General features: G+C 39.1%; 1 protein-coding gene across 1 annotated transcript in view; it reads right to left on the minus strand.

The window, feature by feature from the left end:
• Positions 1-2,468: 2,468 nt before the first annotated feature.
• EFNA4 (ephrin A4) overlaps positions 2,469-22,399 on the minus strand; it is a 54,310-nt gene continuing 34,379 nt past the window's right edge. Inside the window, exons 3-6 of the mRNA XM_053719662.1 lie at positions 10,482-10,550; positions 9,883-9,972; positions 9,155-9,746; positions 2,469-3,380 (exon numbers count right to left, since the gene is read on the minus strand). Coding sequence (XP_053575637.1) covers positions 9,655-9,746; positions 9,883-9,972; positions 10,482-10,550 — 251 coding nt within the window. The 3' untranslated portion in view covers positions 2,469-3,380; positions 9,155-9,654. The remainder of the gene's footprint in view (positions 3,381-9,154; positions 9,747-9,882; positions 9,973-10,481; positions 10,551-22,399) is intronic.

A 22,399-nucleotide genomic window follows, 5' to 3' on the forward strand; every position in this document is an offset into this window, starting at 1 on the left:
ATGTGCAATATGCATCAAAACGAAATTAGACAGGTGCATACATTTGGGCACCCTTGTCATTTTGTTGATTTGAATACCTGTAACTACCTAGCACTGATTAATTGGAACACACAATTAGTTTGGTGAACCCATTAAGCCTTGAACTTCATAGACTGGCAAGTTGGCCAATTGCAAGTTGTGGTTCTCTTTGACTCTCCTCTGAAGAGTGGCAACATGGGGGTCTCATAACAACTCTCAAATGACCTGAAATCAAAGATTGTTCAACATTATGGTTTAGAACGCTACAAAAAGCTATTGCAGAGATTTAAGCTGTCAGTGTCCACTGTGAGGTAATATAGTGAGGAAATAGAAGACCACAGGCACAATTCTTGTTAAGGCCAGAAGTGGCAGGCCAAGTAAAATATCGGAGAGGCAAAGGATGGTGAGAACGGTCAAAAACAGCCCACAGACCACCTCCAAAGACCTACATTATCTTGCTGCAGATGGTGTCACTGTGCATCGTTCAACTATTTAGCGCATTTTGCACAAGGAGAAGCTGTATGGGAGAGTGATGCCACGCCACAAACAGTCGCTTGAGGTATGCAAATGCACATTTGGACAAGCCAGCTTCATTTTGGAAGAAGGTGCTGTGGACTGATGAAACAAAGATTGAGTTATTTGGTCATAACAAGGGGCGTTATGCATGGCGGCAAAAGAACACAGCGTTTCAAGACAAACACTTGCTATCCACAGTAAAATTTGGTGGATGTTCCATCATGCTGTGGGGCCAGTGGCGGTACTGGGAATCTTGTTAAAGTTAAGAGTCACATGGATTCCACTCAATATCAGCATAAACTGGAGAATAATGTTGAGGAATCAGTCACAAAGTTGAAGTTACGCCGGGGCTGGATATTTAAACAAGACAATGACCCAAAATACTGCTCAAAATCTACTCTGGCATTTATGCAGAGGAACAAGTACAATGTTCTGGAATTGCCATCCCAGTCCCCAGACCTGAATATCATTGAAAATCTGTGGGGTGATTTGAAGCAGGCTGTCCATGCTCGACAACCATCAAACCTAACTGAACTGGAGATGTTTTGCAAGTAGGAATGGTCCAAAATACCTTCATCCAGAATCTCATTACAGGCTATAGGAAGCGTCTAGAGGCTGTTATTTCTGCTAAGGGAGGCTCTACTAAATATTGATCCAATATTTCTGTTGGGGTGCTCACATTTATGCACCTGTCTAATTTCGTTTTGATGCATATTGCACATTAACTTCCAGTGCATATGTGCAGATACCTGCAGTGTACCCTAGTTTCTATAATAGCAGCACACATGATTAGAGAGAGGTGCATACATTTATTTAGTGTTTAATGACCCTTTATGGTACTGTTTGGGAAGTGCCAATCAGCAAAGGGAGTTGTACAGCTGGGTGGTGAGACTATTGCCGCTGAATGGGTGACCAGCAGTATGAATGGGAGCCCTTTGTGGGGGTTAAACACAGAGTTGCTGGTGATAAAATGACATGCTCTAACAAGTTAGAGAATGTATTGTTCCCACTATTATGGACCTTTAAATTAGGCGAGACAATCATTTTTACATAATATGCACAGTATATCAGCTACACAACCAAAGAGCAGCATAATAAAAAAAATGGGAGATGTATTTCTTCTGATGCCTTGTTTACCTAGCTTTTCTATAGAGAATATTGCAGCATTCATATTTTTACTATGGGTGGACGTTTCATCAATAAAAAAAACAGCCATTTCCAATGACAAAATAAAGGAGACATTTTGTAAACGATGCAATACCAGTGGGTAAAATAAACTGTTGGAAACACATTAAAAGGGTTTCACGGTACAAAATTCCTTTAAAGTTAAAGCATGATACAATGATGTTTAGTGGGACATAAAACCCAAAAATGTTCTTTCATGGTTCAGATAGAGCATTCAACTTTCCAATTTACTTCGGTTATCAAATTGGACTTTGTTTTCTTGTTGTCCTTTGTTGAAAGGCAGGAAGGCAAGTTCAGGAGTGTGCATGGGTCTGTAGTTCTATATGGCAGGGGTCAGTAACCTTGGGCCCCCAGATATTTTGGAACTACATGTCCCATGATGCTGAGACAGCCTAAAGAGTGTCTCAGCATCATGGAAAATGTAGTTACAAAACATCTGGGGGCCCAAGGTTGCTGACCCCTGCTATATGGCAGCAGTTTTGCAACAATGTTATACATTAGCAAGAGAGCTAGATGACCGCACTACTTCCTGTCATGTAGTGCCCCAGTCATGTGCACGATACCTATAAAGATATCTTTTCATGTCTCTTTAAAGGCTACCAGCATAACAGCCTAGAAATGACATAGTACTGAAAGAGTTAAGACTACAAATATACACTGGATAAACCTACTACGTTTTTGCATCATCAAAATGTACATTAAACAGATCCTATTCAACTCTACATATATCAATTATTTTGACACAGAAGGATATTTGTAATATTTTATTTTTTTTGGCTCAGTTTCTAACAAAATACATACATTAATGTAAATTCATAAAAAAAAAGTTTTTGTAAACACAATGAATACTGCAAGTTATTTATCTTCATAGAAGACAGAACTTCGTTCTCCTGACCGAAAACAATTCTCCTAGTCTGCAGGAGCAGAAATGGCTGCCCTTTTGAAGAAGGACCAATTCCACTTTTTTAACCCACCCTACCTGCAAATCTGTATAGCGTGTGCTTAATACATTGAGATTAAGAAAGGAAGAATCCTGTAGGTATAAAGAAAAATAGAATAAAAATAAAATATTTTGAGTGCACTTTATATACAAAATATAGGAAGATTTTTTTTTTTGCACCAATTAAACTTTAAGTGGAGAGAAAGAGAAATGGAGGGGATAGATGCTGCAGAGGAGGAGGACATCAGAGTGTTAGAGGTCTCTAGTGGGGAAACAGATTGTGCATCTTGTATAATGTAGCCAAGGGAGTTTGAAGCTTTGCAGACATTTTGTTCATACTTTTGTGCAGTTGTGCCTTGTACACTTAGGCGCATATTTTATGATCAACCATCAGCTTCCCTTTACCTAAAGTAAATTCAGATACAAGTAACCCTCCAATCCATGGGTGTATACTTTAATATAAATTTAAGAGTAGAGCACTTAGAAAATAAAAATACAAAAAGTGATGTAGAAAATCGGTTCTCAGGTGAGCTTTGGGCCCTAATTTCCTTAAAGAAGTCCACATCTTTGGTTGGGAAAGAGATCCCTTCTCAGTGCAAACGGCAGGACGTAGATCCTCACATAGTTAGAGAACTCAGGGATATCCAACAATATCTACCAAGTAGCTTTCCACCACTTCTCACTGATCAATCCCCAATTAAAAGGGTCCGTTCTGTGGTACCTGGTCAATAACAGAAAAGCAGAGATTAGAAGGGGTGTATGCAAACTAACTATACAAGGAAAACAAATATATTTTGCACTGGATTGTAGTGTGGAATTAAAGATTATACATAAAATCATATAGAACACATAGAAAGTTGTTATTTAAATGCTTGTCTTAAATTGGTTCAGTTAGACAATTTAAATATTCTATATCAAATCTGTTAAACAGTGTTTTTAATGGTTAAAAAAAATAAAAAAAAAGGATTATGTCAAGTGTCTCAAATATCTTCCAATTGCTAAATTCCTGTCCTCAAGTTAATTGCTACTCATGTTAAAAGGGAAATTTAAAGATTAAATTAATGACTGGTTGATAATGGTTTCTCCCACATCTATGTTGGTGGATACAGACATGGCTCTACATACATGAAAATATTGCAAATATTAAAATGGAACTAAGAAAAATAACTGATGATGCTTTTTTTTTTTTTTTTACAGATATGAAAATGATCAGGACTGCTTCTACACAATAAAAATGCATATTGAAAAATAATAATAAAAAAAAAAAATACAACTCCATATGTATGTAATTATTTTCATTATATATAGCTGGGAATTTCCCTTATTCTTGGGCTATTAAGATACTGTAGGGGGAAAAATCCTATATTTTATATTGGATTGACTAGTAACTTTGGCCTAGATTTGGAGTTTGGCGTTAGCCGTGAAAACCAGCGTTAGAGGCTCCTAACGCTGGTTTTAGGCTACCTCCGGTATTTGGAGTCACTCAAAATAGGGTCTAACGCTCACTTTTCAGCCGCGACTTTTCCATACCGCAGATCCCCTTACGTAAATTGCGTATCCTATCTTTTCAATGGGATCTTCCTAACTCCTGTATTTAGAGTCGTGTCTGAAGTGAGCGTTAGACATCTAACGACAAAACTCCAGCCGCAGGAAAAAAGTCAGTAGTTAAGAGCTTTATAAACCGGCGTTAGCCCAGAAAGCTCTTAACTACTGTACTCTAAAGTACACTAACACCCATAAACTACCTATGTACCCCTAAACCGAGGTTCCCCCACATCACCGCCACTTAATTAAATTTTTTTAACCCCTAATCTGCCGACGCCACCTACGTTATACTTATGTACCCCTAATCTGCTGCCCCTAACACCGCCGACCCCTATATTATATTTATTAACCCCTAATCAGCCCCCCTCAACGTCGCCTTCACCTGCCTACACTTATTAACCCCTAATCTGCCGACCGGAGCTCACCGCTATTCTAATAAATGTATTAACCCCTAAAGCTAAGTCTAACCCTAACACTAACACCCCCCTAAGTTAAATATAATTTACATCTAACGAAATTAATTAACTCTTATTAAATAAATTATTCCTATTTAAAGATAAATAAATACTTACCTGTAAAATAAATCCTAATATAGCTACAATATAAATTATAAATTATATTATAGCTATTTTAGGATTAATATTTATTTTACAGGCAACTTTGTAATTATTTTAACCAGGTACAATAGCTATTAAATAGTTATTTATTATTTAATAGCTACCTAGTTAAAATAATTACAAAATTACCTGTAAAATAAATCCTAACCTAAGTTACAATTAAACCTAACACTATACTATCATTAAATTAATTAAATAAACTACCTACAATTACCTACAATTAAACCTAACACTACACTATCAATAAATAAATTAAATACAATTCCTACAAATAACTACAATGAAATAAACTAACTAAAGTACAAAAAATAAAAAAGAACTAAGTTACAAAAAATAAAAAAATATTTACAAACATAAGAAAAATATTACAACAATTTTAAACTAATTACACCTACTCTAAGCCCCCTAATAAAATAACAAAGACCCCCAAAATAAAAAATGCCCTACCCTATTCTAAATTACTACAGTTCAAAGCTCTTTTACCTTACCAGCCCTGAACAGGGCCCTTTGCGGGGCATGCCCCAAAGAATTCAGCTCTTTTGCCTGTAAAAAAATAAACATACAATACCCCCCCCCAACATTACAACCCACCACCCACATACCCCTAATCTAACCCAAACCCCCCTTAAATAAACCTAACACTAAGCCCCTGAAGATCTTCCTACCTTATCTTCACCCTGCCAGGTTCACCGATCCGTCCTGAAGAGCTCCTCCGATGTCCTGATCCAAGCCCAAGCGGGGGGCTGAAGAGGTCCATGATCCAGCTGAAGTCTTCATCCAAGCGGGAGCTGAAGATGTCCATGATCCGGATGAAGTCTTCATCCAAGCGGGAGCTGAAGAGGTCCATGATCCGGATGAAGTCTTCTATCAACGGCATCTTCAATCTTCTTTCTTCCGGATCCATCTTGCAGACCTCCGCGGAACATCCTCTTCTCCCGACGCCTACTAGCCGAATGACGGTTCCTTTAAGGGACGTCATCCAAGATGGCGTCCCTCGAATTCCGATTGGCTGATAGGATTCTATCAGCCAATCGGAATTAAGGTAGGAATATTCTGATTGGATGGAATCTGACCCAATCAGATTGAGCTCGCATTCTATTGGCTGATCGGAACAGCCAATAGAATGCGAGCTCAATCTGATTGGATCAGCCAATCAGATTGAACTTGATTCTGATTGGCTGATTCCATCAGCCAATCAGAATATTCCTACCTTAATTCCGATTGGCTGATAGAATCCTATCAGCCAATCGGAATTCGAGGGACGCCATCTTGGATGATGTCCCTTAAAGGAACCGTCATTCGGCTAGTAGGCGTCGGGAGAAGAGGATGTTCCGCGTCGGAGGTCTGCAAGATGGATCCGGAAGAAAGAAGATTGAAGATGCCGTTGATAGAAGACTTCATCCGGATCATGGACATCTTCAGCTCCCGCTTGGATGAAGACTTCAGCCGGATCATGGACCTCTTCAGCCCCCCGCTTGGGCTTGGATCAGGACGGATCGGTGAACCTGGCAGGGTGAAGATAAGGTAGGAAGATCTTCAGGGGCTTAGTGTTAGGTTTATTTAAGGGGGGTTTGGGTTAGATTAGGGGTATGTGGGTTGTAATGTTGGGGGGGGGTATTGTATGTTTATTTTTTTACAGGCAAAAGAGCTGAATTCTTTGGGGCATGCCCCACAAAGGGCCCTGTTCAGGGCTGGTAAGGTAAAAGAGCTTTGAACTGTAGTAATTTAGAATAGGGTAGGGCATTTTTTATTTTGGGGGTCTTTGTTATTTTATTAGGGGGCTTAGAGTAGGTGTAATTAGTTTAAAATTGTTGTACTATTTTTCTTATGTTTGTAAATATTTTTTTATTTTTTGTAACTTAGTTCTTTTTTATTTTTTGTACTTTAGTTAGTTTATTTCATTGTAGTTATTTGTAGGAATTGTATTTAATTTATTTATTGATAGTGTAGTGTTAGGTTTAATTGTAGGTAATTGTAGGTAGTTTATTTAATTAATTTAATGATAGTATAGTGTTAGGTTTAATTGTAACTTAGGTTAGGATTTATTTTACAGGTATTTTTGTAATTATTTTAACTAGGTAGCTATTAAATAATAAATAACTATTTAATAGCTATTATACCTGGTTAAAATAATTACAAAGTTGCCTGTAAAATAAATATTAATCCTAAAATAGCTATAATATAATTATAATTTATATTGTAGCTATATTAGGATTTATTTTACAGGTAAGTATTTAGCTTTAAATAGGAATAATTTATTTAATAAGAGTTAATTAATTTCGTTAGATGTAAATTATATGTTAATATAATGTTAGTGTTAGGGTTAGACTTAGCTTTAGGGGTTAATACATTTATTAGAATAGCGGTGAGCTCCAGTCGGCAGATTAGGGGTTAATGTTTGAAGTTAGGTGTCGGCGATGTTAGGGAGGGCAGATTAGGGGTTAATACTATTTATTATAGGGTTAGTGAGGCGGATTAGGGGTTAATAAGTGTAGGCAGATGGAGGCAACGTTGTGGGGGGCAGATTAGGGCTTAATAAATATAATATAGGGGTCGGCGGTGTTAGGGGCAGCAGATTAGGGGTACATAGGGATAATGTAAGTAGCGGCGGTTTACGGAGCGGCAGATTAGGGGTTAATAATAATATGCAGCGGTCAGCGATAGCGGGGGCGGCAGATTAGGGGTTAATAAGTGTAAGGTTAGGGGTGTTTAGACTCGGGGTACATGTTAGGGTGTTAGGTGCAGACGTAGGAAGTGTTTCCGCATAGCAAACAATGGGGCTGCGTTAAGAGCTGAACGCGGCTTTTTTGCAGGTGTTAGGTTTTTTTTCAGCTCAAACAGCCCCATTGTTTCCTATGGGAGAATCGTGCACGAGCACGTTTTTGAGGCTGGCCGCTTGCGTAAGCAACTCTGGTATCGAGAGTTGAAGCTGCGTTAAAAATGCTCTACGCTCCTTTTTTGGAGCCTAACGCAGCCTTTATGTGGACTCTCAATACCAGAGTTGTTTTTATGATGCGGCCAGAAAAAAGCCGGCGTTAGTTTTTCGGGTCGTTACCGACAAAACTCCAAATCTAGCCGTTTGTCTTTAAAGCGACATAAAACAAGTTGAGATAGAGACAAAATATAATAATATGTACATTAATTACTTTACCTGCAAATTTATACTGCAGTACCTCGCCATTAACCCTTTCTTTTAAGTTTCTGAATTATACAGCTCTAATTCCCCACACAATTCCTTTTATGGCTGTAGCTATATCCATTGTTATTTAGGTAAAATGCACAAATGAATAGGGATTATCTGCTGGAGCTTGCCTAGAAGCCGTGAACTCAGTTGAAATACAATGCCTGCGTCTAAACACTGATAAGAGGGGTGGAGCACAGTGTCCAGACAGCATGGCTATTTTAAGTATTTTTGCAAATTATTTTAAAAATACTTCCCAACAATTTTTAAACATTTTTTTTCTTAATTAGCCCTTTTAGGATATGCACAGATCTCAACCAAGAATATCCTGTAAATTGGATTTTGCTGGCGGGCTCCCGGATTACAAAGTATTTGTCAAGCAATTTGTTAGCATAAAATAAAGTCCACTATGTGTCGGAAAAAAACCATTGCAGTTTACATTCACTATTTTGCTTGCCTCTGTGTGAAAAAAAAAAAAAAAAAAAAGGAGCTTGTCGCACCCCCCCCCCCAAAGTGCTTGTAACGCAAATTCTGTCACCCAAGTTTCCTTCAAAATGTCACAGATTGTGCAGTAGACAAACTCATTTATAGCTAACCCTTAGGGCTCGATTTAACAAATCCTTCTCCCACCTTTGATTGCAGGTTCGCACAAGCGAACCTGCAGTCAGGATTTATCAAGCAACGGTCATCAGATCACTCCTTCCTTGCCCTGTTCTCCACCTCTTAGGTGAAGAATTTCAATCTCCCTGGTCTTGTCTGGGCGGGAATATTGACAGTTCCTGCTCACGTGTGATTGGCTGGGCAGGGGGAGAGGTTGCACGTGAGCACACCATTGCTCGTGTGCAATGGTAAATGTGGGCATCAGATTTCTGCCTGCCAGAGGAGAAGCCAGAAGGAGAGGGACAAATATATATGCCATTGTCTATGTCAACAATTAAGGGAGACAAGATCTACTCAGTTTTCAGGTAGCTTTGCTAACATTTATTTGGTAAATAAATATACGTAGTCCCTTGTAAGGAAACCAAAATAATATTCAATATCACTTAAATATTTTACTTTAAATGAACCTTTATTTATTTACTTATTTATAAAGTGAGAGAAGACTCTCTAAAAATGAAGATGCTTGAAGATGGGTGTTAGGTGTGAACTTACCTGAATGACATTAATACGGGGACAGTGGTAAAGGAAATGGGAGATATTGATGATCATGGTGTCAGCCTGGAAACCCGGGAGTGAAGAAAATAGAAACTGGTAGCACAGATGCTCAGCAAGAGAATCCCATCTCAAAGCTGGATTGCTCCTTTCTTTAGTAAGATCATATCAGTCAGGTCAATGAAAAATTCTGCTAGATCTCTCCACACGATAATTCCACCTCAGACTATTCCTTTCCACTACCAGAAGATTATGGTGTAACAGTTCCACAGGCAGAGAGTCTGATCAACAGCTTTTGTGCTTTGGTCCAATGTAGAGAGCATCAGATTTATGGGGCAGGCTGGGGTTTGCCCCCAGAATCCTTCACTCTCCTAAAGTGCAGTGGAGATTATTTGGAGTTTCTCCATAAAATGTCTGAAAAGACAAGTTCTAAGCAACAAAATACAAGAGTCCTGTGCAATTCCGATTGTCTCTAAAGCATGTTCTAGAGCATGAGTGGGTCAGTTCCAAAGCAGAAGAAAGAGGCACAGAGTGACAAGTAAAGGGGATACTTTGATGGAGAATGAAGAGCTTCCCAGAGGCCTCCTGGGATCTGCAAGAAACAAGTACAATTATTACTAAATATTGCTGACAACCATTTTCACGCACGCACTAAAAATAAATAAAATAAAAAGGGGGGGGGGGGGGGGGGCTAAGGGAGCTTAGTGAACTAATTAAACAATATTTACCCCCTTGACCTGAAGTCTTGCTTCCGCCTCCAGCTCCTGGTGCTCCTCCACGTGGTTGAGATTTGGGAACCTCTGTAACAGGTTTTACAGCTGAGAGAGAAGACAAAAGATTAATAATTTGACCCAAGGATTTTCACAGACTATTAGCGGCATGGTGTACAATGAAATGGCATACAGAAAATAAAAATGTGTTTAATAGGACATGGGAAATTAGTACTGAAATAAATAATAAAAGAAAAAAAAAACATGGGTACAAATAGCATAAAAGGAAAAAAAAAAAATATGTCAGGATGTTGGACATTTTAAAACAGAATGTAGGATGTGGTAGACAAAGAATCAGTTTATAATAGTATCTATGTTGAAAATTAAAACCATCAGATGGGATCAGTAAAAGTTTATATTAGATATATAATTTATGATATGATGAAGTCCTAGATCTAATGTTTTGAACAACTGTGATAATTAACAGTTAAAAGCCCATATTATATTAGGGTATTTACACGTTCTGATGGAGTACTTATAAAACACAAACCCTTGCAAAGAAAGTCTTATCTGTGGATGTTGTACCATAATCAATATTTGAATCCCAAAACACTTACTGGTGGGTTTACAGCAAACAGATACACGAAGCCTTAAACAGTCACCAATACTGTCTGCATCTGGAACAGCTGGAAGAGAGAGAGAGAGAGAGTAAGGGAGTCAGAGTTATCTATATCAGTGATTTTTAACCTTTTTTTTGCCGTGGCACACTTTTTTACATTAAAAAATCCTGTGGCACACCACCATCCCAAAATTTTAAAAAAATCACACATTGTAGCCTAATACAGCATATATATATACACATACACACAAACACACACATACTGTATGTATTGTGCTGTTATGCCATGCCTCCTACAAACTACCCCTGCACTGGGAACGGTGTAAAAGCCGGAACGGAACGGAACAGGCCGGAACAGGCCTTTTACGAAGAAAATTGATTTAAAATATAATGGGATGTATTAGAGACTCTTGAGAACAATTTTAGGAACAAGAATATTTGTGATATAATAATTAATTAACGCTTTAACTACCAAAATAGTGTCCGGAACCAAACATAACAGCCCGGAACAGCACCTTCCCAGGAAACCAGATACACCAAATTCACATGTGACTAAATGTAATAAGTGTAATCAGCCACAAACCATCCACAGAAACCACATTCCAATACCCGTTCCGGCCTGTAAAACGCTTTTTCATGTGACGGAACGGCACCTACCCAGCAAAATATACAGACCAAATTCACCAGCCACAAATAACTAGATGTGGTAAGTGTAATCAACCACAAACCATCCACAGAAACCACGTTCCAATAGCCGTTCCGGCCTGTATAACGCTTTTTCGTGAAAAGTGACGGAACGGCACCTTACCAGAAAACCAGATACACCAAATTCACCAATTACACATAACTAAATGTTATAAGTGTAATCAGCCACAAACCACCCACAGAAACCACATTATGATATCTGTTCCGGCCTTTAATACACTTTTTTTTATAAAAAGTGATGGAACGGCACCTTCCCAGCAAAATATACAGACCAAATTCACCAGCCACACATAACTAGATGTGATAAGTCTAATCAACCACAAAACATCCACAGAAACCACGTTCCAATACCTGTTCGGGCCTGTAAAACGCTTTTTCATGAAAAGTGACAGAACAGCACCTTACCAGCAAACAAGATACACCAAATTCACCAGTCACACAAGTGACGGAACGGCACCTTACCAGCAAACCAGATACACCAAATTCACCAGTCACACATGACTAAATGTTATAAGTGTAATCAGCCACAAACCATCCACAGAAACCACATTAAGATATCTGTTCCGGCCTTTAATACACTTTTTTATAAAAAGTGATGGAACGGCACCTTCCCAGCAAAATATACAGACCAAATTCACCAGCCACACATAACTAGATGTGATAAGTGTAATCAACCACAACCAACCACAGAAACCACGTTCCAATACCCGTTCCGGCCTGTAAAACGCTTTTTCATGAAAAGTGACGGAACAGCACTTTACCAGCAAACCAGATACACCAAATTCACCAGTCACACACAACTAAATGTTATAAGTGTAATCAGCCACAAATCATCCACAGAAACCACATTATGATATCTGATCCGACCTTTAATACACTTTTTTTTTATAAAAAGTGACGGAACGGCCCCTTCCCAGCAAAATATACAGACCAAATTCACCAGCCACACATAACTAGATGTGATAAGTGTAATCAACCACAAAATATCCACAGAAACCACGTTCCAATACCCGTTCCGACCTGAAAAACGCTTTTTCATGAAAAGTGACGGAACAGCACTTTACCAGTAAACGAGATACACCAAATTCACCAGTCACACATAACTAAATGTTATAAGTGTAATCAGCCACAAACCATCCACAGAAACCACATTATGATATCTGTTCCGGCCTTTAATACACTTTTTTATAAAAAGTGACGGAACGGCACCTTCCCAGCAAAATATACAGACCAAATTCACCAGCCACACATAACTAGATGTGATAAGTGTAATCAACCACAAACCATCCACAGAAACCATGTTCCAATACCCGTTCCGGCCTGTAAAACGCTTTTTCATGAAAAGTGACGGAACGGCACTTTACCAGCAAACCAGATACACCAAATTCACCAGTCACACATAACTAAATGTTATAAGTGTAATCAGCCACACACCATCCACAGAAACCACATTATGATATCTGTTCCGGCCTTTAATACACTTTTTTTTTATAAAAAGTGACGGAACGGCACCTTCCCAGCAAAATATACAGACCAAATTCACCAGCCACACATAATTAGATGTGATAAGTGTAATCAACCACAAACCATCCACAGAAACCACGTTCCAATACCCGATCCGGCCTGAAAAATGCTTTTTCATGAAAAGTGACGGAACAGCACCTTACCAGCAAACCAGATACACCAAATTCACCAGTCACACATGACTAAATGTTATAAGTGTAATCAGCCACAAACCAACCACAGAAACCACATTATGATATCTGTTCCGGCCTTTAATACACATTTGATAGAAAAGTGACGGAACGGCACCTTCCCAGCAAAATATACAGACCAAATTCACCAGCCACACATAACTAGATGTGATAAGTGTAATCAACCACAAACCATCCACAGAAACCACGTTCCAATGCCCGTTCCGGCCTGAAAAATGCTTTTTCATGAAAAGTGACGGAACAGCACCTTACCAGGCAACCAGATACACCAAATTCACAAGTCACATGTGACTAAATGTAATAAGTGTAATCAGCCACAAACCATCCACAGAAACCACGTTCCAATACCCGTTCCGGCCTGTAAACCGCTTTTTCATAAAAAGTGACGGAACGGCACCTACCCAGCAAAATATACAGACCAAATTCACCAGCCACAAATAACTAGATGTGGTAAGTGTAATCAACCACAAACCATCCACAGAAACCATGTTTCAATACCCATTCCGGCCTGTAAAATGCTTTTTCATGAAAAGTGACGGAACAGCACCTTAACAGCAAACCAGATACACCAAATTCACCAGTCACACATGACTAAATGTTATAAGTGTAATCAGCCACAAACCAACCACAGAAACCACATTATGATCTCTGTTCCGGCCTTTAATACACTTTTTTTATAAAAAGTGACGGAACGGCACCTTCCCAGCAAAATATACAGACCAAATTCAACAGCCAAACATAACTAGATGTGATAGGTGTAATCAACCACAAACCATCCACAGAAACCATGTTCCAATACCCGTTCCGGCCTGTAAAACGCTTTTTCATGAAAAGTGACGGAACGGCACTTTACCAGCAAACCAGATACACCAAATTCACCAGTCACACATAACTAAATGTTATAAGTGTAATCAGCCACACACCATCCACAGAAACCACATTATGATATCTGTTCCGGCCTTTAATACACTTTTTTTTTTATAAAAAGTGACGGAACGGCACCTTCCCAGCAAAATATACAGACCAAATTCACCAGCCACACATAATTAGATGTGATAAGTGTAATCAACCACAAACCATCCACAGAAACCACGTTCCAATACCCGATCCGGCCTGAAAAATGCTTTTTCATGAAAAGTGACGGAACAGCACCTTACCAGCAAACCAGATACACCAAATTCACCAGTCACACATGACTAAATGTTATAAGTGTAATCAGCCACAAACCAACCACAGAAACCACATTATGATATCTGTTCCGGCCTTTAATACACATTTGATAGAAAAGTGACGGAACGGCACCTTCCCAGCAAAATATACAGACCAAATTCACCAGCCACACATAACTAGATGTGATAAGTGTAATCAACCACAAACCATCCACAGAAACCACGTTCCAATGCCCGTTCCGGCCTGAAAAATGCTTTTTCATGAAAAGTGACGAAACAGCACCTTACCAGGCAACCAGATACACCAAATTCACAAGTCACATGTGACTAAATGTAATAAGTGTAATCAGCCACAAACCATCCACAGAAACCACGTTCCAATACCCGTTCCGGCCTGTAAACCGCTTTTTCATAAAAAGTGACGGAACGGCACCTACCCAGCAAAATATACAGACCAAATTCACCAGCCACAAATAACTAGATGTGGTAAGTTTAATCAACCACAAACCATTCACAGAAACCATGTTTCAATACCCATTCCGGCCTGTAAAATGCTTTTTCATGAAAAGTGACGGAACAGCACCTTAACAGCAAACCAGATACACCAAATTCACCAGTCACACATGACTAAATGTTATAAGTGTAATCAGCCACAAACCAACCACAGAAACCACATTATGATATCTGTTCCGGCCTTTAATACACATTTGATAGAAAAGTGACGGAACGGCACCTTCCCAGCAAAATATACAGACCAAATTCAACAGCCAAACATAACTAGATGTGATAGGTGTAATCAACCACAAACCATCCACAGAAACCACGTTCCAAAATCTAGTTATGTGTGTCTGGTGAATTTGGTCTGTATATTTTGCTGGGAAGGTGCCGTTCCGTCACTTTTTATAAAAAAGTGTATTAAAGGCCAGAACAGATATCATAATGTTGTTTCTGTGGATGGTTTGTGGCTGATTACACTTATAACATTTAGTTATGTGTGACTGGTGAATTTGGTGTATCTGGTTTGCTGGTAAGGTGCTGTTCCGTCATTTTTCATGAAAAAGTGTTTTACAGGCCGGAACAGGTATTGGAACGTGGTTTCTGTGGATGGTTTGTGGTTGATTTCACTTACCACATCTAGTTATGTGTGGCTGGTGAATTTGGAGTGTATATTTTGCTGGGAAGGTGCCGTTCCGTCACTTTTTATAAAAAAGTGTATTAAAGGCCGGAACAGATATCATAATGTGGTTTCTGTGGTTGGTTTGTGGCTGATTACACTTATAACATTTAGTCATGTGTGACTGGTGAATTTGGTGTATCTGGTTTGCTGTTAAGGTGCTGTTCCGTCACTTTTCATGAAAAAGCGTTTTACAGGCCGGAACGGGTATTGGAACATGGTTTCTGTGGATGGTTTGTGGTTGATTACACTTACCACATCTAGTTATTTGTGGCTGGTGAATTTGGTCTGTATATTTTGCTGGGTAGGTGCCGTCCCGTCACTTTTCATGAAAAAGCGTTTTACAGACCGGAACGGGTATTGGAACATGGTTTCTGTGGATGGTTTGTGTCTGATTACACTTATTACATTTAATCACATGTGACTTGTGAATTTGGTGTATCTGGTTGCCTGGTAAGGTGCTGTTCCGTCACTTTTCATGAAAAAGCATTTTTCAGGCCGGATCGGGTATTGGAACGTGGTTTCTGTGGATGGTTTGTGGTTGATTACACTTATCACATCTAGTTATGTGTGGCTGGCGAATTCTGTCTGTATATTTTGCTGGGAAGGTGCCGTTCCATCACTTTTTATAAAAAAGTGTATTAAAGGCCGGAACAGATATCATAATGTGGTTTCTGTGGTTGGTTTGTGGCTGATTACACTTATAACATTTAGTCATGTGTGACTGGTGAATTTGGTGTATCTGGTTTGCTGGTACGGTGCTGTTCCGTCACTTATCATGAAAAATAATTTTTCAGGCCGGATCGGGTATTGGAACGTGGTTTCTGTGGATGGTTTGTGGTTTATTACACTTGTCACATCTAGTTATGTGTGGCTGGTGAATTTGGTCTGTATATTTTGCTGGGAAGGTGCCGTTCCGTCACTTTTTATAAAGAAGTGTATTAAAGGCCGGAACAGATATCATAATGTGGTTTCTGTGGATGGTTTGTGGCTGATTACACTTATAACATTTAGTTATGTGTGACTGGTGAATTTGGTGTATCTGGTTTGCTGGTAAGGTGCTGTTCCGTCATTTTTCATGAAAAAGCGTTTTACAGGCCGGAACGGGTATTGGAACGTGGTTTTTGTGGATGGTTTGTGGTTGATTACACTTATCACATCTAGTTATGTGTGGCTGGTGAATTTGGTCTGTATATTTTGCTGGGAAGGTGCCGTTCCGTCACTTTTTATAAAAAAGTGTATTAAAGGCCGGAACAGATATCATAATGTGGTTTCTGTGGTTGGTTTGTGGCTGATTACACTTATAACATTTAGTCATGTGTGACTGGTGAATTTGGTGTATCTGGTTTGCTGTTAAGGTGCTGTTCCGTCACTTTTCATGAAAAAGCGTTTTACAGGCCGGAACGGGTATTGGAACATGGTTTCTGTGGATGGTTTGTGGTTGATTACACTTACCACATCTAGTTATTTGTGGCTGGTGAATTTGGTCTGTATATTTTGCTGGGTAGGTGCCGTTCCGTCACTTTTCATGAAAAAGCGTTTTACAGACCGGAACGGGTATTGGAACATGGTTTCTGTGGATGGTTTGTGTCTGATTACACTTATTACATTTAGTCACATGTGACTTGTGAATTTGGTGTATCTGGTTGCCTGGTAAGGTGCTGTTCCGTCACTTTTCATGAAAAAGCATTTTTCAGGCCGGATCGGGTATTGGAACGTGGTTTCTGTGGATGGTTTGTGGTTGATTACACTTATCACATCTAGTTATGTGTGGCTGGCGAATTTGGTCTGTATATTTTGCTGGGAAGGTGCCGTTCCATCACTTTTTATAAAAAAAGTGTATTAAAGGCCGGAACACATATCATAATGTGGTTTCTGTGGTTGGTTTGTGGCTGATTACACTTATAACATTTAGTCATGTGTGACTGGTGAATTTGGTGTATCTGGTTTGCTGGTAAGGTGCTGTTCCGTCACTTTTCATGAAAAATCATTTTTCAGGCCGGATCGGGTATTGGAACGTGGTTTCTGTGGATGGTTTGTGGTTTATTACACTTATCACATCTAGTTATGTGTGGCTGGTGAATTTGGTCTGTATATTTTGCTGGGAAGGTGCCGTTCCATCACTTTTTATAAAAAAGTGTATTAAAGGCCGGAACAGATATCATAATGTGGTTTCTGTAGTTGGTTTGTGGCTGATTACACTTATAACATTTAGTCATGTGTGACTGGTGAATTTGGTGTATCTGGTTTGCTGGTAAGGTGCTGTTCTGTCACTTTTCATGAAAAAGCATTTTACAGGCCGGAACGGATATTGGAACGTGGTTTCTGTGGATGGTTTTTGGTTGATTACACATCACATCTAGTTATGTGTAGCTGGTGAATTTGGTCTGTATATGTTGCTAGGAAGGTGCCGTTCCGTCAATTTTTATAAAAAAAAGTGTATTAAAGGCTGGAACAGATATCATAATGTGGTTTCTGTGGATGGTTTGTGGCTGATTACACTTATAACATTTAGTTATGTGTAATTGGTGAATTTGGTGTATCTTGTTTGCTGGTAAGGTGCCGTTCTGTCACTTTTCACAAAAAAGCGTTTTACAGGCCGGAACGGGTATTGGAACGTGGTTTCTGTGGATGGATTGTGGTTGATTACACTTATCACATCTAGTTATGTGTGGCTGGTGAATTTGGTCTGTATATTTTGCTGGGAAGGTGCCGTTCCATCACTTTTTATAAAAAAGTGTATTTAAGGCCGGAACAGATATCACAATGTGGTTTCAGTGGGTGGTTTGTGGCTGATTACACTTATAACATTTAGTTATGTGTAATTGGTGAATTTGGTGTATCTGGTTTGCTGGTAAGGTGCCGTTCTGTCACTTTTCACGAAAAAGCGTTTTACAGGCCGGAACGACTATTGGAATGTGATTTCTGTGGATGGTTTGTGGTTGATTACACTTACCACATCTAGTTATTTGTGGCTGGTGAATTTGGTCTGTATATTTTGCTGGGTAGGTGCCGTTCCATCACTTTTCAGGAAAAAGCGTTTTACAGGCCAGAACGGCTATTGGAAAGTGGTTTCTGTGGATGGTTTGTGTTTGATTACACTTACCACATCTAGTTATTTGTGGCTGGTGAATTTGGTCTGTATATTTTGCTGGGTAGGTGCCGTTCCGTCACTTTTCATGAAAAAGCATTTTACAGGCCGGAACGGGTATTGGAACGTGGTTTCTGTGGATGGTTTGTGGTTGATTACACTTATCACATCTAGTTATGTGTGGCTGGTGAATTTGGTCTGTATATTTTGCTGGAAAGGTGCCGTTCCGTCACTTTATATAAAAAAGTGTATTTAAGGCCGGAACAGATATAATGTGGTTTCTGTGGGTGGTGTGTGGCTGATTACACTTATAACATTTAGTTATGTGTAATTGGTGAATTTGGTGTATCTGGTTTGCTGGTAAGGTGCCGTTCCGTCACTTTTCACGAAAAAGCGTTTTACAGTCCGGAACAGCTATTGGAACGTGGTTTCTGTGGATGGTTTGTGGTTGATTACACTTACCACATCTAGTTATTTGTGGCTGGTGAATTTGGTCTGTATATTTTGCTGGGTAGGTGCCGTTCCATCACTTTTCATGAATAAGCGTTTTACAGGCCAGAACGGGTATTGGAACGTGGTTTCTGTGGATGGTTTGTGGTTGATTACACTTATCACATCTAGTTATGTGTGGCTGGTGAATTTGGTCTGTATATTTTGCTGGAAAGGTGTCGTTCTGTCACTTTTTATAAAAAACTGTATTTAAGGTCGGAACAGATATCATAATGTGGTTTCTGTGGGTGGTTTGTGGCTGATTACACTTATAACATTTAGTTACGTGTAATTGGTGAATTTGGTGTTTCTGGTTTGCTGGTAAGGTGCCGTTCCGTCACTTTTCATGAAAAAGCATTTTACAGGCCGGAACGGGTATTGGAACGTGGTTTCTGTGGATGGTTTGTGGTTGATTACACTTACCACATCTAGTTATGTGTGGCTGGTGAATTTGGTCTGTATATTTTGCTGGGAAGGTGCCGTTCCATCACTTTTCTATCAAATGTGTATTAAAGGCCGGAACAGATATCATAATGTTGTGGTTTCTGTGGATGGTTTGTGGCTGATTACACTTATAACATTTAGTTATGTGTGACTGGTGAATTTGGTGCATCTGGTTTGCTGGTAAGGTGCCGTTCCATCACTTTTCAAGAAAAAACGCTTTACAGGCCGGAACGGGTATTGGAACGTGGTTTCTGTGGATTGTTTGTAGTTGATTACACTTATCACATCTAGTTTTGTGTGGCTGGTGAATTTGGTCTGTATATTTTGCTGGGGAGGTGCCGTTCCGTCACTTTATATAAAAAAAGTGTATTAAAGGCCGGAACAGATATCATAATGTGGTTTCTGTGGATGGTTTGTGGCTGATTACACTAATAACATTTAGTCATGTGTGACTGGTGATTTTGGTGTATCTGGTTTGCTGGTAAGGTGCTGTTCCGTGACTTTCCATGAAAAAGCGTTTTACAAGCCGGAAAGGGTATTGGAACGTGGTTTCTGTGTATGGTTTGTGGTTGATTACACTTATCACATCTAGTTATGTGTGGCTGGTGAATTTGGTCTGTATATTTTGCTGGGAAGGTGCCGTTCCGTCCCTTTTTATAAAAAAAAGTGTACTAAAGCCGGAACAGATATCATAATGTGGTTTCTGTGGATGGTTTGTGGCTGATTACACTTATAACATTTAGTTATGTGTGACTGGTGAATTTGGTGTATCTGGTTTGCTGGTAAAGTGCCGTTTCGGCACTTTTCATGAAAAAGCGTTTTACAGGCCGGAACGGGTATTGAAACGTGGTTTCTGTGGATGGTTTGTGGTTGATTACACTTATCACATCTAGTTATGTGTGGCTGGTGAATTTGGTCTGTATATTTTGCTGGGAAGGTGCCGTTCCGTCACTTTTTATAAAAAAGTGTATTAAAGGCCGGAACAGATATCATAATGTGGTTTCTGTGGATGGTTTGTGGCTGCTTACACATAACATTTAGTCATGTGTGACTGGTGAATTTTGTGTATCTGGTTTGCTGGTAAGGTGCCGTTCCGTCACTTTTCATGAAAAAGCATTTTACAGGCCGGAATGGGTATTGGAACGTGGTTTCTGTGGATGGTTTGTGGTTGATTACACTTACCACATCTAGTTATTTGTGGCTGGTGAATTTGGTCTGTATATTTTGCTGGGTAGGTGCCGTTCCATCACTTTTCATGAATAAGCGTTTTACAGGCCAGAACGGGTATTGGAACGTGGTTTCTGTGGATGGTTTGTGGTTGATTACACTTATCACATCTAGTTATGTGTGGCTGGTGAATTTGGTCTGTATATTTTGCTGGGAAGGTGCCGTTCCGTCCCTTTTTATAAAAAAAAGTGTACTAAAGCCGGAGCAGATATCATAATGTGGTTTCTGTGGATGGTTTGTGGCTGATTACACTTATAACATTTAGTCATGTGTGACTGGTGAATTTGGTGTATCTTGTTTGCTGGTAAGGTGCCGTTCCGTCACTTTTCATAAAAAAGCATTTTGCTGGCCGGAACGGGTATTGGAACGTGGTTTCTGTGGATGGTTTGTGGTTGATTACACTTATCACATCTAGTTATGTGTGGCTAGTGAATTTGGTCTGTATATTTTGCTGGGAAGGTGCCGTTCCGACACTTTTTATAAAAAAGTGTATTAAAGGCCGGAACAGATAATATAATGTGGTTTCTGTGGATGGTTTGTGGCTGATTACACATATTACATTTAAACACTAGAGGATAGACAGATTAGGGGTTTAGATAGCACTCACTCTCACTTTCAAAGGTGACATTATAAAACATACATGCTTTATTTAATTAAGTAAAAAAGAAAAGGGGGATAAACCTCCCTAGAAATGGTTAAACTACCCACAACCTTAGAACCAAAAACAACTTTTAAAAGCAAATAAACCGCTAGTCACTCCTCTGTTTCCTGGCCGGGAACTGGAAACACCGGCATCAGGTGGCTAGAGTGACAATGCGGTATTAGACTCTAAAGTTTAAATAACAAACGCGTTTCGGCTCCGTGAGCCTTTGTCAATGTTTCACTTAGAGATTCTAAAATGAATAAGCCGAGGCTGTAGTGTGCGCGGCTTTTTATTTGAACCTTGTACTATTGCTATCCAATCCGGAGGGTGCTACAAGACAACGCCTCATTATCTATCAATGGGCGTTCAGGTATGCTTCCACCCACTGTTAAAAGAACTAGGATTGGATATTAGTTAGGTTCTCTTCTAATGGTCTGCACTATTATTGGTGGATTATATCAGAAAGGTAAAAGTCAATCACGCTCTTTCTCTTGCATTACTTAAAAGATGACATTTATTACCATCCTATAACGGTGAATTGAAGATATATATTATCAATAAAAAATCGTTCAATTTGGAAATTAATCCAACACCGGATAAATCTCTTATAAAGTGTTATTATTTATCATTCATGGTAAGACATCAACCTACAAGTAAGATGCATATTAATTAGAATCCTAATTTCAATCCCTATTTGCTTATAGATAACAATTCCTTAGAAGATAGTCTATAGCTCCCCATTATTGTGTTATTCACAGAGTGTATTTCATGGTTGCCATAAATATCGCACTTGTTAAAAAGGATTGTGTTTATATTTATATAAGCTTCTTAGGTTATACATGCACAAAATTCTTATACAAAGCTCCACTATGTATCTTACAATTATAAAATAATATGACTTTGTACAGTAGGTGATTACAGATATATGTGCAGTTTTGAAAAACAAATATAATGATTCTATTGCATCTATATCACTAGCAATCAGAGCATCTGAAGTCAGTGTGTGAGATGGTTAGGTTATAATGTAGGGTGGTGGGTCACATATGACATATAAAGGCCATTGACTTTCTTTAGCAAAAAGGATTAAACAGGACAAGAAAACGTATTATCGTCTCACTTTGGCCTTGTTTATTTATCATTTACAGAGCCCTTATGTTAGCTTGTCTATGGACTATTTGATATATGCCCAATTCACCGTTACACATCCAATTATTTCGGTGGCCAAATTATTCATTATTGGGAACCACGTATCACTCTAA

This window comes from Bombina bombina, chromosome 1 (genome assembly GCF_027579735.1).
Source record: "Bombina bombina isolate aBomBom1 chromosome 1, aBomBom1.pri, whole genome shotgun sequence".
Taxonomy (NCBI): Eukaryota; Metazoa; Chordata; class Amphibia; order Anura; family Bombinatoridae; genus Bombina; species Bombina bombina.